Source organism: Azolla caroliniana, unplaced genomic scaffold (assembly GCF_043228905.1).
Source record: "Azolla caroliniana isolate FFs.n. ecotype wild unplaced genomic scaffold, voAzoCaro1.0.p SCAF_48, whole genome shotgun sequence".
NCBI lineage: Eukaryota > Viridiplantae > Streptophyta > Polypodiopsida > Salviniales > Salviniaceae > Azolla > Azolla caroliniana.
In genome coordinates, this window is record NW_028230483.1 from 109,710 (window position 1) to 126,683 (window position 16,974).

The window sequence follows — 16,974 nt, forward strand, 5'->3', positions numbered from 1 at the left end:
CTGACCCGTTAGAATGCACCCTAATTTTTGAAGATGGATTGGATTAAGCAGGTTCTGCAATCCTCGGGGAGAACTTGGGATTGAGCGAGTCGATAGAGAAGAGATATATGACCGTTGAGGCGAAAGCGTCTCAGAAGAAAAGAAAGGAAAAAAGATCAAAAAAAAAGAGAAGAAATTGTTTCTTTCTTTTAATGGATCCCCAATTGGCAATCATATAAGCTCCAAAGTCCAAACCATAACTCTCCAAATCAAATGAATACCTTAGCTTTTAGCATCAATCCGGTTCAGGTAATTGGGTTTCCGAATACCCCATATCTTTATAACTCTTTCTTTCCGAATCCGTTTTTGTCAATCAATGGGTGATAAGCATCGTTTGTTGAGATCATTGTCAATCTCTTATTTCCAACGTATGTCCAATCAAGCTCTTGAAATCTCCCATCTAAATCGAGAATTGGCTCATATGAAGTTAGTAATTCTTGTAGCTTGTCCCCAAAAAAATGGGTATAATCTTTTGGAATACGAAATGTTGATCTTGACATTTGCAAGGCCATTAATCTTCTTTGTGACACCAACATAGCATCCTTGACTGTTAGCAAACCCAATCTAGCCATCCGATTAAATTAAAGGTTAAGAATTTGTTTCCGAGGTTAATTCATGTCTTCTCTATGAAGTATGCCACCATTTCTGTCCAAGGTTGCATACCCTCAAACATGAATGGAATGAAAATGAATCAATGAGCCACTATATGCTCATATAAATTCAATATTAATGCCCCACCAAGATGCTTCAAAGTGTAAACATGATCCCATGCTAACCACGACAAGACACTTTACCCTTTTCTTTTCCATAACATTTGCATTGAGTGTGACACCATGTGAGACCATAATCAATTGGACCCCCTTAAGTCGTACATGAAAAGGCTAGAATTGAGACCTCCAATACATGAATTTATTCTCCAACCTTTTGGATACCCACTCAATAAGTTTCACATGAGAAACTTCCACCCCAATTAGATATCAAGGTGACAAAAAATCATACCACGATGTACTATCCTTCCTGACCACCCCAACCCTAACACATCTTGTTCTGTACATGAAATGAGGGCAAATTTATGCATATTAATTCTCAACCCTGAAGCATTTGAAAAACATTCCCACACATCTCTTGTCTTACTAATATTTTCCCGATTAGGTGCCAAAAACATGATATGGTCATTTGTGAGTGCTTGAACAATACATGGCTTCCTTGGATAGCAACCTATGTCCGAGAAATTCTTCCTCCATAGCCATATTGTGTAACATAACAAGAGTATGACGTGTCACAATAGTGAATAGTATAGGACTGATTGGGCATCCTTGTCTAATTGAACTTTGAATAGAAATAGGTTGTGTTACTCCTCCATTAAACATCACATGTGAAACCGAACGCTTCTGTAATGTGTATACCAACTCAGACATACAATCACCAAAACCCATATGAGACATTAACTGATTTATAAATGACCAATCCACATTGCCATAGGCTTTCGCGGTATACAATTGTAACAACACAAAATCTTGTTTAGACTCCTTTCCATAATCAATTGCCATATATTATATAAAATGTCTCTTTTTGCTAAGAACCCATATTGAGCATTATGAATAAGAGAACGTAAAACCTTATGTAATCTATTGGCCGTCACTTTTGCAAAAATCTTGTACATTCCCCCCCATCAATGAAATAGGCCTTCACAGAACAAAGGAAGACAGAGAAAGAACCTTTGACAAAAGCTTGATCAAACGGTAAACCAATCTTCAAAGAATGAGGCATTTCCCATGATGTTCACACCTTCTGAAATAAGACCACAAAAGGCCCCTTTAACTTAATTATATATTTCTTAAAGAGTTCATTTGTTAATCCATCCCACCTATGACTTATCATTAACAATATGTGACATGATGTGTTTTTCCACCTCATCCTCTGAAATATCAACATCTAATGATTGTGCCACATCATGTAATACATGCTTTTCCACTACATTAAAAAATACATCTCTATCATTTTTAACATTATCATCGATACATACTTGTACATCCAACAATTGTGTATAATATTCTATGCATTTCTTCACAATTTTTTGAGGATTGAAACACATTATACCATTGTCCTCTAACCACACCACATTATGTCGTGCATGTGATTCATGAAGGTCATGCAAAAACTTATGTGATTGGCAATTAACATCCTCTAGTTCTCATCTTAAACGATGTAGTCTAGCATGTTGATAATTTTTCGCCATAAGATCATGATCCTGCATCACAAAAATTAATACCTCTTGATATCTCATCAACGCTACATTTGTTGGCCAACAAATTAACAATGAGTTACATTTATCAAGCAAATTAACTAGGAGACTTAATCTTTCTCCCTCTAAAGGTATGGTGAATTCTATAATATCTAGTTATTTTCTGAACATTTGCAACAAATACTTCCCATGCTTCATACCCATCAAATTGAACACGATAGGCAAATACATCAATCATTGGCACATATAGGCATTAATCAATCAATATGTCTAGATGGTGTAGTTGGTTATCATGCTAGTCTCACACACTAGAAGTTTCCGATTTGAGTTCGGCTTTGGACATTGCATTATTTTTTTATTTCAATGATTGGGTAAACACCCCATTTTGTTGTAAACCAATTGTCTCATGGGCCAATTTTGGTCTTAGAAGACGTTAATATATATTTCTTTATCTCTCTCTCTCTCTCTCTCCCTCTCTCTCTCTCTCTCTCTATGGGAATGTAGTCGTTATGTTTTTGTTATATGTGGATGATGTAGTGCTTTTTGCAAATACTTTAGGAGATGCACAAAAGCTTATGAAGGCATTGGAAATTTTTTGCATATATACTAAATCAAGTGTCAACAACTCTAAAACAAAGATTTTGCTTGTGAATAACTAAAAAAAAGGGTAAACCATACATTATGTACTGTAATGAACCACTTGATTGTGTGGAAAGCTTCATCTTGAAGTTCCTTCAAATCATAGATGGAATGAATGTACTACACGTCACTTAAAGGCTGGAAAGGAAACATATTATGCATTTGAGAACACATGCAATCATGGAGATATTAAGTGTTGGGTCATCAAGAAATAACTTTTTGACACATTGGTGACATCGATGCTTCTCTATGGAGTGGACGTAATCTACTCCTTGAGATGGGATCACTTCCCATTGAGATCATGGCCATGGAAAGGGTTGTTGAATATCATGCCTAAGGTTCAAAAAAGTTCCTTATATCGACTTCATCGAATTGCATGGGAAGTTGGTTAAAAAGATCCAATAGACGCATAAAAGCAAAAAAATTTGTTCGCATTGGGTGCAATATATGGAAAAATGGTTTAGTAGATGAAACAAACTTGCTTCATGATGTAACACTAGATTCCTCTGTAAATGAGGCCTTTTTGCAACGTCAATGTATCTTGACATGGGATAAATGTGGAGGCTCACGCTTCACACATTATATTGCACATGTTGCACCTAACTACAAAACCATATTCTTCATAGAATAGGGAAACCATACACATCGATACATATTAGAGCCCATCATGCGACTTAGCTCTCATGCATTGCGATGTGAGCCGGGGAGTCGAGGCACAAGTGATGAGAGTGGTTGATTATGCACACTTTGCCCTAAACAAGTTCAAGAGTTTGAGTATCACACTTTGATACAATGTTTTGCCTTTGATCATATTCGACTATGTTTTGCACACATCTTCAATCAAGCCCAATCGTTGCACGAATATCTCTCACAATACCACGATGTGCACCCCCGATTGGAACATTCATTGGTAAAGTTCTTGAACATCGAGAGTTACTACTCACTTTCACATGTATCATGTGAAATGTAATATTTTTGGTCTCATAAATCATATATTTGACCTCCGAAGACGATAATGGAATCTATCTATACAATATGTATACATAGATATTTTGATCTTTTAGCTCCTCCCATGGATTAGCTAGCTTTTATTGAGATCTCTGTCTCTATATGTATATTGTGTGTGTATTGTAGCTTTTCTGATCTTCTACATGGAGAATCAGTAGTTTAAGTGAACGAAACGAAGATTTCAAGAAGCAATTGCATGACAACATGAATTTGCACACAAAACTGTCAGGAGATGAGGTAATGGCTTCTCATTCTAAGACATCAAAACCATGAGTAGCCCAGCTTTTGATTAACATTACCATCGCCTAACCATTTGGAAGCTTCTTCTTTTGCAAGTCTTTTGTTGTTTCTGTTTCTGTGGGTTCTTGCTTTTCTACATGATTGTGTAGGGTTTGGTTTATGGGTTCTTGTTCGTCTACATGATTGTTCAACATCTTCTTTTCTATGTAAAGAACAGATGAGCTAAATTGAATCTCATCATAAGCATCCAAATGAAAGTCTTTTGAACACGTAGCTTCCTTTTGCTGGTTTTTGCAATGATGGATCTGTATATGGGTACTTGTTCTTCTCCATGAGAAGAACAGATGAACTAAATAGATTCTCATTCTAATCATACAAATGAAGGTCTTTTGAGCTGGTATCTTCCTTTTGCAGAGTTCGGTTGAGATGTATACATATTTGGCTAAACATTATTGTACATGAATTGAGAAAATAAAGCAATGGGATGCCCCCACTATGAACAAATCAAATGAACAAGACATGGTCAATGCATTGCTTTAGCCTGCATTTCTAACTCCACCAAATCCCAACCTTGGAGTATGAATGGTTTTTATATGGGTACTTGTTCTTCTGCACGAAAATACAAGATATAGGGTGACAAGTCCAAGGTACAATGCATTCTTTGAGCACACTTTCCAAGCGCAAAGACTTCTTCATTTTGCATGGATTTCGTAGATGGGTGCTTCCTCTTCTCCATGAAAATAGGAACTGAATGTAATGGTTCTCATCCTTAAGAATCAAATGGATGTCAGTGCATTGTTTGATCATGTACATCCAACCCCATTCTATCTCAACATTGGGGATGAGCCTCCCCCAAGATATATGTATGCTCAAAACTGGAAAATCAGATCAAATCGTCGAGTTAATGTAAGTTTGTATAATAGTGGAACTGATCAGAGAACTGCAAGCCTTGAGGAAGCATTGTGGGCTTTTGATCAAGGATCTGGTCTCATATCAGTTAAAGACCTTACATGTATTTTTCAAAAGTGCAAAAACATGAAATGTTCAACATGCAGTGACCGTGCATTTATGCTTGTGTGTGGTAATGGTCTCGATGCATATGGTCTTTTAGGGAACTATATTGTCCCTATGTTTGTTGAATGTGATAATTTGCCTAAGGCTCGACAAGTTCTTTGGAGATTGATTGATCGGGATGAGTATTCATGGACTTCTCTGATAAAAGGATATATAGATTCTGGTGACTTCTACTATGGCCTTGATCTGTATAAATCGATGCAAGAAGACCTTGTTGATGCTAGCGGTTTTACATTCGTGGCTCTACTCAAAGCTTGTGCTCAGCTAAGATTGTTTGATGTGGGTCTAAAGTTTCATATAATGATAATTGGGGAAGAGTATGAAAAAGATCCTTTCATTGGAAATAGTCTAATCTATATGTATGCCAAGTGTGGCTTGTTTGCGGAAGCACAACACATGTTTTATCAAATAATTGATCGGGATGTAGTTTCTTGGAATGCACTGATTGCTGGATATCCTGATCCATTCCTTTTTAGTGTAGAAACTAGCTTCTTAGATCAAATGCTTCTTGAGGAAGTCTGTCCCAACGCCATCACTTATGCTTGCAGTTTAAAGGCTTGTGGGGATGTCAATGCAGTAGAAAGGGGACGAGAAATCCATATACATGCCGCAAAAACTGGATTTGAAGGAGATCCTTACGTTGGTAACACATTGGTTGATGTGTATTGCAAGTGCAATTTACTTGAAGAAGCCTGCAAAGTGTTTAATGACCTTCCAACTCAAAATACTGTCTCTTGGAATGCATTGATTGTTGGGTATGTTGAGAATGGGAACAACAAAGAAGCATTGCATTGCTTCCAAGAGATGCATCTCAATGGTGTGCTACGTGATACCATCACATTTGTTTTTGTTTTGAAAGCATGTAGTAACATAGGAATCATGACCATTAACCTAGAAATGCATTCTATAATTGTCAAAGAGGGACATGAGAAAGACTCATTTGTTGCAAATGGACTTGTTGATATGTATGCTAAACATGGGTTGTTTGAAGAATCATTGCTAATCATTGTGAAGCTTCCAACCAATGATGCAATTCCATGGAATGCCTTGATATCAGGATACATTGACCATGGCCTTGATCAAGAGGCACTCAAATGCATAGAAGAGATGCAGATAAGAGATATCCCACAAGATGTAGCAACCTTCATTTACGGACTAAAAGCTTGTGGAAACCTAGGATTCATAGACAGGGGTCTTGAACTACATACTTGGATAAGTAAACTCAAACTTGAAACTGATATTCTCATTGGTAATGCTTTGTTGGCCATGTATGTTAAATGGGGCTCAACCTCAGAAGCAGAACAACTGTTTGATGTACTGCCCATTCAAGATGTTGTCTCATGGAATACACTGATTGCAGGGTATTCTGAACATGGTCAGAGTGAGAAAGCGATAGCAATCTTTGAAAAGATGGAGCAGAGGGGTGTGGTATCTGATGCTTTCTCATATGTTAGCGTTCTGAAAGCTTGTGGCAACCTTTGTGCTAAAGGTAAGGGACAGGAAATTCACATTGAGATTATGAAAAAGGAAGCAGAGAATTATGTGATTGGAATCAGTTTGATAGAAATGTATGCAAAGTGTGGTTCACTTACAGAAGCACAAGAAACATTTAACCGCCTGGATACTCAAGACTGTGCTGCATGGACGGCATTGATTAATGGGTATATTGAAAATGGATTCTTTGAGGAAGTTACTGATTGTGTAGAAGAAATGCAATTAAGAGGAGTGTCTCCTAATGCAACAATAGTTGGTCTTAGCTTCAAAGCTTGTGGATTCTTAAGGAACATAAAGAGAATTCAACAACTATATGCAGATGCTGCTAAACAAGGACTTGAAAACGAATCGTTTGTTCTTAATATGCTTATAGGTTCCCTTGTGAAGTGTGGTTTGAGGTTTGAAGCAATAAAAATCTTTGAACATTTACCTGTCTACAATGTGCTTTCATGGAATATCATGCTTTCAGCATATGCTGATCATGGGTTTGATGAAGAGCTTCCAGTGCTTAATGATAGAATGAAACTGCAAGGCATATTACCAAATGCAATAACGTTTGTTTACTGTTTGAAAGGCTGCGCCCATACAGGAGACATTGATAAAGGACAGGAAGTGCATGACCAATTAGTTCAACTGGGTATTGAGAAAGATCCTTTCATCGGCACTAGTCTTATTTATATGTATGCAAAATGTGGATTCCTTTCTGAATCACAGGAAGTCTTTGATAAACTTCCTGTTCAAGATGTGGTAACATGGAATGCTCTTATTGCAGGTTACATAGACAATGGATTATCTGAAAAAGCACTGATTTGGCTGGATAAAATGCAAGAAAACTTTCTACCTTTTGATGCCATCACTTGTGTTTCTTGGTTGTGCATATGTGTTGACGAGAAAGACATACAAAATGGTCATGAAATCTATGGAGAGGTTATCAAGAAAGGGTTTGAAAATGAGATACTTGTCACGAATGCTCTATTGAATATGTATGTTAAATGTGGTTCATTTGTAGAAGCCAGGCATGTGTTTGATGGATTATCTATACGATGCAACTCATCATGGAATGCACTGATTTGTGGGTATGCAGAGTATGGACTTAACAATGAACTATTTGAATGTTTGGAATTGATGCAAGTTGAGGGTTTTCCCCTGAATGATACTACATATGTTTGTAGCTTGAAAGCTTGTTCAGAGCTAGGTGAAATAGAAATAGGGAAGAAATTACATGTAGGAATTGCCAAAAGTGGATTTGATGCATTTCTTCATGTGGGCAATACTCTGATCCACATGTATGCAAAATGCCACTCATTTGTTGAAGCATGGAGAGTATTGGAGAGTTTATCAAGTAGAGATGTAGTGTCATGGAATGCAATGCTTATAGGGTATGTTGAACAAGGTCTTTATAATGAAGCTTTGGGATGTTTGCAATACATGCAGCTAGATGATGTGTTACCAAATGTTGTCACATATATTTGCACCTTGAAGCTGTGTGTTGGGGTAGGATCTTTGATGAATGGCATAGATGTCCATCTTAATGTTTGTAAAACTGGCCTTGACAAAGATCTCATTGTTGGAACTGCTTTAGTGGACATGTATGCTAAGCTTGGCTTACTTAAGGAAGCACAAAGGGTTTTTGATCGTCTATATGTTCGAGATATAGTCTCATGGAATTCTCTCATTGCAGGATATTCTGAATATGGTTTCAAACTTCAAGCATTAAGTTGTTTGGAACATATGGAAATGGAAGGCGTGTCTCCAAATACATTATCATGGAATACTATTATTTTACGTCTCATCAACCATGGTGAATCTCAGAAGGGGCTCTTCTTGTATGCCCAAATGCAAGAGAGAGGACTATTACCAGATTCTCCAATCTTTACCAGCCTTTTGAAAGCTTGTGGGAATGATGCAGCCTTGGAATCCGGAAGAAAATTTCACTCTCAAATCAACAAACTTGGTCTAGACTTAATTGAACCATGTGTGTCCACAGCTCTTGTTAACATGTATGCAAAATGTGGCTGCATGAACAATGCGAAACATATATTCGATATGATCCCATTGAAAGATCTCCACAAATGGACCACTTTGATAATGGGATATGCTCGTCACGGCGATTGTGGTATTGCAGTCCATTTATTTGAAAGAATGATTGATGAAGGAATACATCCAAATGAGGTTACATTCCTCAATATAATCTCTCTATGTACTCACACAGGTCTTGTAGATAAAGGCCTGATTTATTTTGATGCTATGCAAAATGGCTATGGAATACTCCCAAGTACTAAGCATCTTAATTGTGTGGTTGATCTTCTAAGTCGAGCAGGGCATATTGAGGAAGCTTTTTTTATGGTCGAGAACATGCATTCTCTAGCAAATATTGTTACATGGACTATTCTTTTGGCTGCTTGTAAAAAATGGGCATGTCTGGAGTATTGGAGGCCTAGATTTGAACTCATTAAAGTACAGGATGAATGGCACATAACATCATGTGCATCAGTATCTGACATTACAATAACAGAAGGTTACATTGACATTTAGCGCTCTATCACATCTCTCTCTCTCTCTTTCTTTGAATACATTGTATTAATTTTCTTTATTAGTTATCAGGTCAAGGAGTAGTCACGGACCATGGTATACTTGTTCAATGTGGCACAAAAACCAGTAATGAACTAAAGATACCGCAATCAATAGTGATAAGTTAACAGAAAACACTTAGTTCCCCATGGAGATGTTCAATGTGTTATCGATATGGCAACCAACTACACAATTGGACCTTGACGTAAACCTTCTAAAGATGAGCTGCCAATAGTTAACAAAATATATAAGTAGGTGTCATCAAAGCTAAAGTCATTAGATATTGGGAAGCTCACAAATTTGATGTTTGTATGATACGTCTGCCACATAAGAGTTTACATATACAAAGATGGAAACCTTCTAAAGGCGAGCTGCTAATAGTTAATGAAATATATAAGTAGGTTTGATCAAAGTTAAACAAATTCGGTGTTTATATGAAGGATATTGACACCAACATTTGCCTCTCTCCATATATCCACAACAACACATTTAATAAATGATGGAACCAATAAAAAAAGGTGGTGGTTTAGTATGAACAACATTGATGGATAAGCAAGTAAAAGTAATAACCACGCTGGACTTCAAATCAAATATGTTGGATGCGCATAATTGGTACAAAAGATATATAACAGCTAGGTATGCATTGGAAACCGTATCTAGATATTGGGATTGTTGGTTTGCATAAATGGGTCTATTATGGAAGGTTCTTCATACACATGGTTCTCCATCGAAAAGATAATTACAACCATGAAAATATGCCACAAGTTATGCAATGGATTTTGTATAGATCTCTGATCTCTCTTTGGAATGATGTTTCCTTCAAGTTAGTGATATGCTTTTAGTGATATGCTTCTTACACCCACAGAACTATGCCACGAGTTATGCAATGGAATTTGTATAAATGTTTGTTTGGAATGATGTTTCCTTCAAGTTAGTGATATGCTTCTTACACCCATGGAACTATGCCACTCGGTTATGCAATGGATGTCTGTTTGGAATGATGTTTCCATCCTTCAAGTTAGTGATGCTACCTATGAAGAGCATAACCCTAACTATCTCGTGGTAGTTTGTACCATAGTTACTACACACGAGGAAAACGATGGTACAAACTACCACAGGATAAGTTATGGTTATGCCCTTAACTGGTAGCATACCCATAAAACCATGCCACAAGCAAGTGGTAGGTGTTCATAACCTTCTCCTTAGAATGACGGTCTCCATCACCTTAGTGACAACATTCAATAATAGTGTTACTTTGGATACAAGCACCGATGGTACTTGGGTCTGTTTTTGGCATGAACTCAAGAAACAAGAAGTTGTCGGACAGAAATATAACCGCACAACTCAAGCTCATTATCAACAAAGAAGAATCAGAACTTCCCTTTTATCCCAAGCCATGCCGACTCATGTTACAAGTCATGCTGCTATACAAAGTCAATGAAGGACACCTACTTATGCTACCAGTCATACTAAGTCAATCAAGGGTGACTGCCACAAGAGGGCTATTGGACCATGTTTCTTCCATGTTAGTGATGCAACATTCCATAATCATGTAACGTTACATACATTTCTGTGTCCAAATGTACCTACACTATCTACCACATTAAGGAACCTTATCACAATTGCATCAAGCAACATTTATTTGCAAATGTATAAGCAAAGTGCGATGTGAATAAACTGAATTAGCTCCTTGACAGCATCCAATCATGTAGTCAACACCATTATATCTCTCTAAAAACACTATATGTACATATAATCACATATTGTATCATCACATGGCATAAAAAAACTAGCTATAAGTCAATTCTCTGTCATGAGTGTTTATTATCATAAACATCCAATAAAGAAACTCGGAGGCTGAATGCATCAACCCAAAAACTGCAGAAATACAGAAATCTATGAAACGAAGTTCATCCAGATGCGCAATGAGATGTCTTGCACATACTGCACTCATCTGCTTGGTGGAGAATAACAACAAGGTCATCTTTATAGTAGCTAACTATATGCATCACCTCCCACGCATCCACTACTGTTAGAAATCTCTCTTGCCATGTTGAAAAAGAAAGAACGGTGAATACCTCAGCCTTCTATAATGTGTTTCCCTCATCATCTTGTCAGTACTTACAGCTCACATGATTTCTTTACTCTCGGTCATGTCAATGACCCACTCGCATAGTTAGATTATCTGGCATTTTTACAAGACCAGATAGAGATAGTGACAGAGGAATTTGGCTCTCCTCTTCTCCATATTGTCTAGAGAACTTGTTAAGAACTTAACAGAAGTTCCCAAAACAGGCTGTCATCTACCTCAGTACTATCGACACAATGTTCACAGTTGGGCGATTGGACCATGTCTGCTATCTCTAGCTTAATATCTCCACAATTATTTGCCTTCTCTACTTCACATACTTCTCGAATTGGTATTACTTCACTTATATCCCCTGATTCTTTAATATTTGGAGCTTTAGTACCATCATCTAGCAGTTTGATATTTGTTTCCTTAAGAGGTACTTCCACTTCTACATTCACGTAACTAGGAGTATCTGCTGATTTCACAATGTATAAAGCTTTTGTTCCGTAACTGAGCCATTTAAAAGTTCTTTCCTTCAAAAGAATTTCCATTTCCAAATTCAGACCAGCGGGACAAATATCGTCAATTGTTCCTTCCGAATCTGTTTCCACTGCATCAATATAAGAGGAAATCCCAAACTCATCATCACCAAATATTTCACTACTCAGAAGCCATTGTTCCTTCATGATGTATTCTAGCTCCTTTCTTGAGTAATTTTGCTCCATGACCTTGGCCACAAATGCTTCTGTATTCTGCGTATTATCTCCCAGAAAGCTCAAAATCTGACAGTCTCCAACCATTGGTTGAAACCTCTTTGAAAAGAGAACAATCTCTTTCCAAGTATATTGATCTTTCTGTATAAGCATGAACAACTCAGATATTAAGAGCGACTCGGCTCTCGTATGGCCACAGCTCTGACTCATCGTAAGGCATCTGCAACAGCCATAAAAACAAGAATGTGCTGGTGATATTTGCCTTCGAAAATTTCCTACAATGTGCTTCTGCCCATTCACGAATACCTCATTACAGAATTTGTAGTTATTAGGATCCTTATGTTCAGAGATCATATGAAATCCATGCACATAGAAACGTAATGATAAGGAGACCATAATGTTGCATAGCTACTAGAGAGAGAGAGAGATCATCATAAAGATGAATGGAGAAATGTCACGAGAAAATATCACAAACTTCAGAGGAATTCTGGCAGAAAGATTGCCACGATGCAAAAGAGGTGTAAGAGAAAAGAAGACCACAAAATTAAGATGATTAAGATCATGCCGAAGTGAGAGAGTGTACGAAAAGAACTTACTTGTGTACTACTGAGCTGCTGGGCCATCAATCTGGAAGCGATTTCATGTTTGAAGAAGAACCGATGGAGAAGAAGAAGATTGAAAGGGAAAACATAGTGTGGAATTGTAGAAGAAAGATGGCTCACCATGTCAAACGTTGACTTACTAAGGAACCAAGAGCGAGAAGCAGAAGAAGAAGAAGAAGAAGAAGAAGGACTCAGCTCTATGATCTGATATGGTTCTTCAACACATCCTTCATCAGCTTCTGCAAAAATTCCATAACTAAATAGTACAGAGCGAAGGAGCGAATTCATACAGCGTCGATAAGCGGAGGCTGCAATGAAAGGATTATCCATGGATCCCTTTAAACTGACACTAACGACAGATTCGAGGAAGCAGAAGATGAAGATGAAGATGAAGATGAAGAAGAAGAAGAAAAAGAGCAGAAGTTGGAGGAGAGGTTCAAATTTGGGCATGGAAATCTTCCAAGAATCGGTCTGCGTACTTCCGGAAGATTTCTCCTTCTCTTCTAGAAGCTTCTAGAAGAAGCTCTCCATCTTCCAATTTGACAGCTCTCAGAAGAAGAAGAAGAAGAAGAAGAAGAAGAACAGAAAGTTGGAGGAGAGGTTCAAATTTGGGCATGGAAATCTTCCAAGAATCTGTCTGCGTACTTCCGGAAGCTTTCTCCTTCTCTTCTAGAAGCTTCTAGAAGAAGCTCTCAATCTTCCAATTTGACAGCTTTTTCGAATTTACAAAAAAATGTCCCTTTGCTCTTTTGGCCAGGCACCTCCCGCATTCTTTTGTCCGGGCCAGGGCCGTGACATGCCCAGTTTCTTCGGCCTAGACATTTTATGCAGATTTGTCCGGACATAAATCTAATATTGTCATCGAGACCAGGCCCAGGAAAAAGGTGTGCCCATGAGCGCGCACGAAAGAAGAATAGAAAAACGTAATAGGCCTCCCTGGCATGGACTCGAATGGACGGGACTTTGACTCACGTTTTCGATATTGGTTGTCCCAAGCTCTCATTCGCGGTTGACCTTCTTCGACCTCTAACTAGACAAGCATGACTAGGCCACCACGACACTTACGCATGGTTCATACTTAAGGCTTTTGTTTGTCTTGCAGTATCATGTTGATCTGCACAGTTCTCATTGGTCGCCTCTTGAGGCTAGTTCAAACAAGATGTGAATCGACAAATTGCAACCTAATTTGACTAAAGAAGCTCATCGTATGGACAAATAAATCAACCAATTAGGTAGGAAGTCACGCTCAATTGTTCCCTTCTCTCTTCTTAGTCTCTATTAATCTTCCCAACCTCGACTATGGTATGGAGGTTATCATGGTTCTCTTGTTGTCGTGCACACTCTCAATTTTCATGTTCCATTAGCAAGAATGTTGAATACAAAGAGTCACTTGCCAACTCCACAGACACTACAGAAAAATGCGTGAGTTCATTCTCATAAGTAATATGTTGAGAGTCAAACCCAACTTCCCTAATGTAGCTTCACACTAGCAATGGACACTTTAGGTTCATGCTAGTTTTGTAAATAGTAGAAAGGGCAGTTGCCCTAGGTTAGTTGGTATTTTAACCAACTCTTTTGTAACCAAGTTACTGTTGGATGTATATTTTATATTTTCTAATCTAGCTTCTTGTTCTCTGTCTCTTTAAGCTCTCTCTCTTTCTTTCTTTGTCTTGCACATAGGCACATAGGCACAGGTTTCTTCCGTTGCACACTATTTCTTTACATAATACTTAATTTTGAAGGTGTTGATGTTGTGATGTAGCATGTGCGAAGGGAGAATAACACAAACACACATACTCACTATTGAGAGTCAAATCCAACTTCCCTAATGTAGTGGCTTTCACACTAACAATGGACATACTAGGTCCAGACTAGTTTTGTAAACAATAGAAAGGGTCTAGTTGCTATTTAAACCAACTCTTTTGTAACCAAGTTACTATTAGATGTATATTTCATATTTTCTAATATAGCTTATTGTTCTCTATCTCTCTCTGTTTGTCTTGCACGCACACGCACACACACACACACACACACACACACACACACACACACATAGTTTTCTTCCGTTGTGCAAGAATACCTACACTCTCCGTTTCTTTTCATGGTATCAGAGTGTGTGGTAGTCTAATTCGCGTAGCTGTGTTGTATTGCTCGCTGACAATCAAACGTGACAACCAACTCAACAATAGAGAAGAAAAACGACACCATGAACACTCATATGGGAAGCACTCTTCCTACCGAGTGCACTTTTCGCAGGGGGTAACATCGTGCACTCCTAATGTTGTCCAACGATTCATCAGATAGACGGGCATATCCGCTGCTTCAGCCCAGTATGATTTTGGTAGATGTTTCTTGATGTTCATAATTGCCCTTGCCACCTCGAGTATGTGCCGATTCTTGCGTTCAGTTGTAACTCCGTTCTGTTGAGGTGTGTGTCGGCAGGTAAACTCTCACCGAATTCCTTCTTGTCGAAGGTATGCGGAAAAGGCGTCGGAGAAGTACTCTTTGTCGTCGTCTGATCGAAGGCATCGTACATGACGATTGGTTGCCTTTTCGACTTCGTTCTTGAATTTCTGGAAGTGCGAGAACACTTCATTTTTCTGGCACATTGGATAAATTTTGGTATGTCTGGAGAAGTCGTCAATGAACGTTGCTATTTGCCTAATTGACAAGCTTCGCACACGCCTACAATTTCCTTTTCGGTAGAAGTTGAGAGTCCGATGACGATTCCTTTCGACTACATTCCCTTGAGCTTTTGGAGGTTGATGTGGCCTCGGGCCCTTGGCATACATTGCCGATTTCATCTCGTGAGAGTCGAGGATGAACATCCGACCTTCTCTCCGACCGCAAGTGATAAGTCGACCTTCTTTTTCAATGAAGGATCCTCCATCGTTGTAACGGACTTGCATGCCTTGTTCAACTATCTAGCCAACTGGGACCAAGTTCTTCATTATTGTAGGAACATGCAAAACATTTTTTATGTAGGTTTGGTTGCCTTTTTCCCCAAATGGGACATTGCCGACATGCTGAATGGGGTGAATTGTGGAAACTGGGAGTATAGATAAAAGATAGAGACAATGTATGATTTAAGAAGCAAGCATATATGATATGAACATGATTTATATTAAGAAAACAAGATTTTACCAACTTTACAATGCTTGATAGCAAAATGAAACCTTTCTCTACCAACTCTTGATTTGAACCCTCAACTTCAACACCGAGAGACAAGACACTTCCCCAAATGAGCTAGCTTCTTTGCTTGGGAAATCTCTCATGCATATGATGATATGGGGGGTGCATGTAATGCATGTGATGCATGATTGCCATTTGGCCACATGTGTTACATGTGATGCATGATAGCCATCGTGCTCATCTAAGCTCTAATGTATGAAGATACACATGTCACAAGTATGATGATAAAAATATAATTGTAGAAGATAACTTATCTTAACGGTATATACTTTGCCCTTGGTGTGTGAGGTTATGGGTTCAAGTCTCTCAAATGTTACTTAATACAATATTTGAAGTTTATTTTTATATCGTGAAGCAAATCCTTCACGACACCGGGTCGTTAAGACTTTCGTAGCTCCTTGAACCAATCCTCATGGGATGTCATGTCGTTGGATGCACCCAAGTCGACAAACCATACATCTTTTGGTTTGGAGATGTTGGTCGGGTTGGAGGCTGTCATCGAGTTCAATCTGTGCCTCATCACAAACATTGAGTACAAGATACATCCAAGAGGCCAAAACACCGAAGGAGCCGTGGGGGAACCTCAAGAAGATTTTCGCGGCCAACATGACCGCAAGAAAGCTTCAACTCCGTCAAGAGTTGAATAGTATACAATAGAGGGACATGTCAATTGGAAACGACACCTTGAAGATCAAGGAGTTGTGTGATGTCCTCCTGTCGATCAATGTTAGCGGGTTGGAGGTTATCATCGAGTTCGGCGTTTTGGCCGACAAGGTATTGGTGCATCTTGTACTCCCAACATGCAAAGTTATTTCTGTCGAGCTTCTCAGTAGGAAGAGCACGTCCCATCGGAGAGTTCATTGTCAAACTTCTTCTCCTCCTCCTCTTTTATACGAATTGTGCATGTTGCTGCTACAACGATCAGCCGGTTCTTTCCGAACACAAGATTGAGTAGAACACACGTAGAGGCGATGGGCTTCGATCAAGCAACCACGCGCTTTGATACCATGTAGAGAATCAGTGATGATTTTGTGCAATGGAAGAACTATGTGTGTGGAGAGAGAGAGAGAGAGCTCAAGGTTATAG

At 38.5% G+C, this 16,974-nt stretch overlaps 2 protein-coding genes across 2 annotated transcripts; one reads left to right on the forward strand and one right to left on the reverse strand.

Moving 5' to 3' along the window:
* Window positions 1–4,048: 4,048 nt before the first annotated feature.
* On the forward strand, window positions 4,049–9,302 carry LOC147849499 (pentatricopeptide repeat-containing protein At1g74600, chloroplastic-like). Its single transcript, XM_087337468.1, has one exon. It carries the CDS (start codon window positions 4,928–4,930, stop codon window positions 9,272–9,274), a length of 4,347 nt encoding a protein of 1,448 aa, XP_087193594.1. The 5' UTR covers window positions 4,049–4,927; the 3' UTR covers window positions 9,275–9,302.
* A 1,856-nt stretch (window positions 9,303–11,158) lies between these two features.
* Window positions 11,159–12,427, reverse strand: LOC147849500 (uncharacterized). The gene is made up of 2 exons (XM_087337466.1): window positions 12,401–12,427; window positions 11,159–12,314 (listed from the first exon to the last, which is right to left on the reverse strand). The coding sequence occupies exons 1-2, from the start codon at window positions 12,403–12,405 to the stop codon at window positions 11,576–11,578; spliced, it is 744 nt and encodes a 247-aa protein (XP_087193592.1). The 5' UTR covers window positions 12,406–12,427; the 3' UTR covers window positions 11,159–11,575.
* Window positions 12,428–16,974: the final 4,547 nt, after the last annotated feature.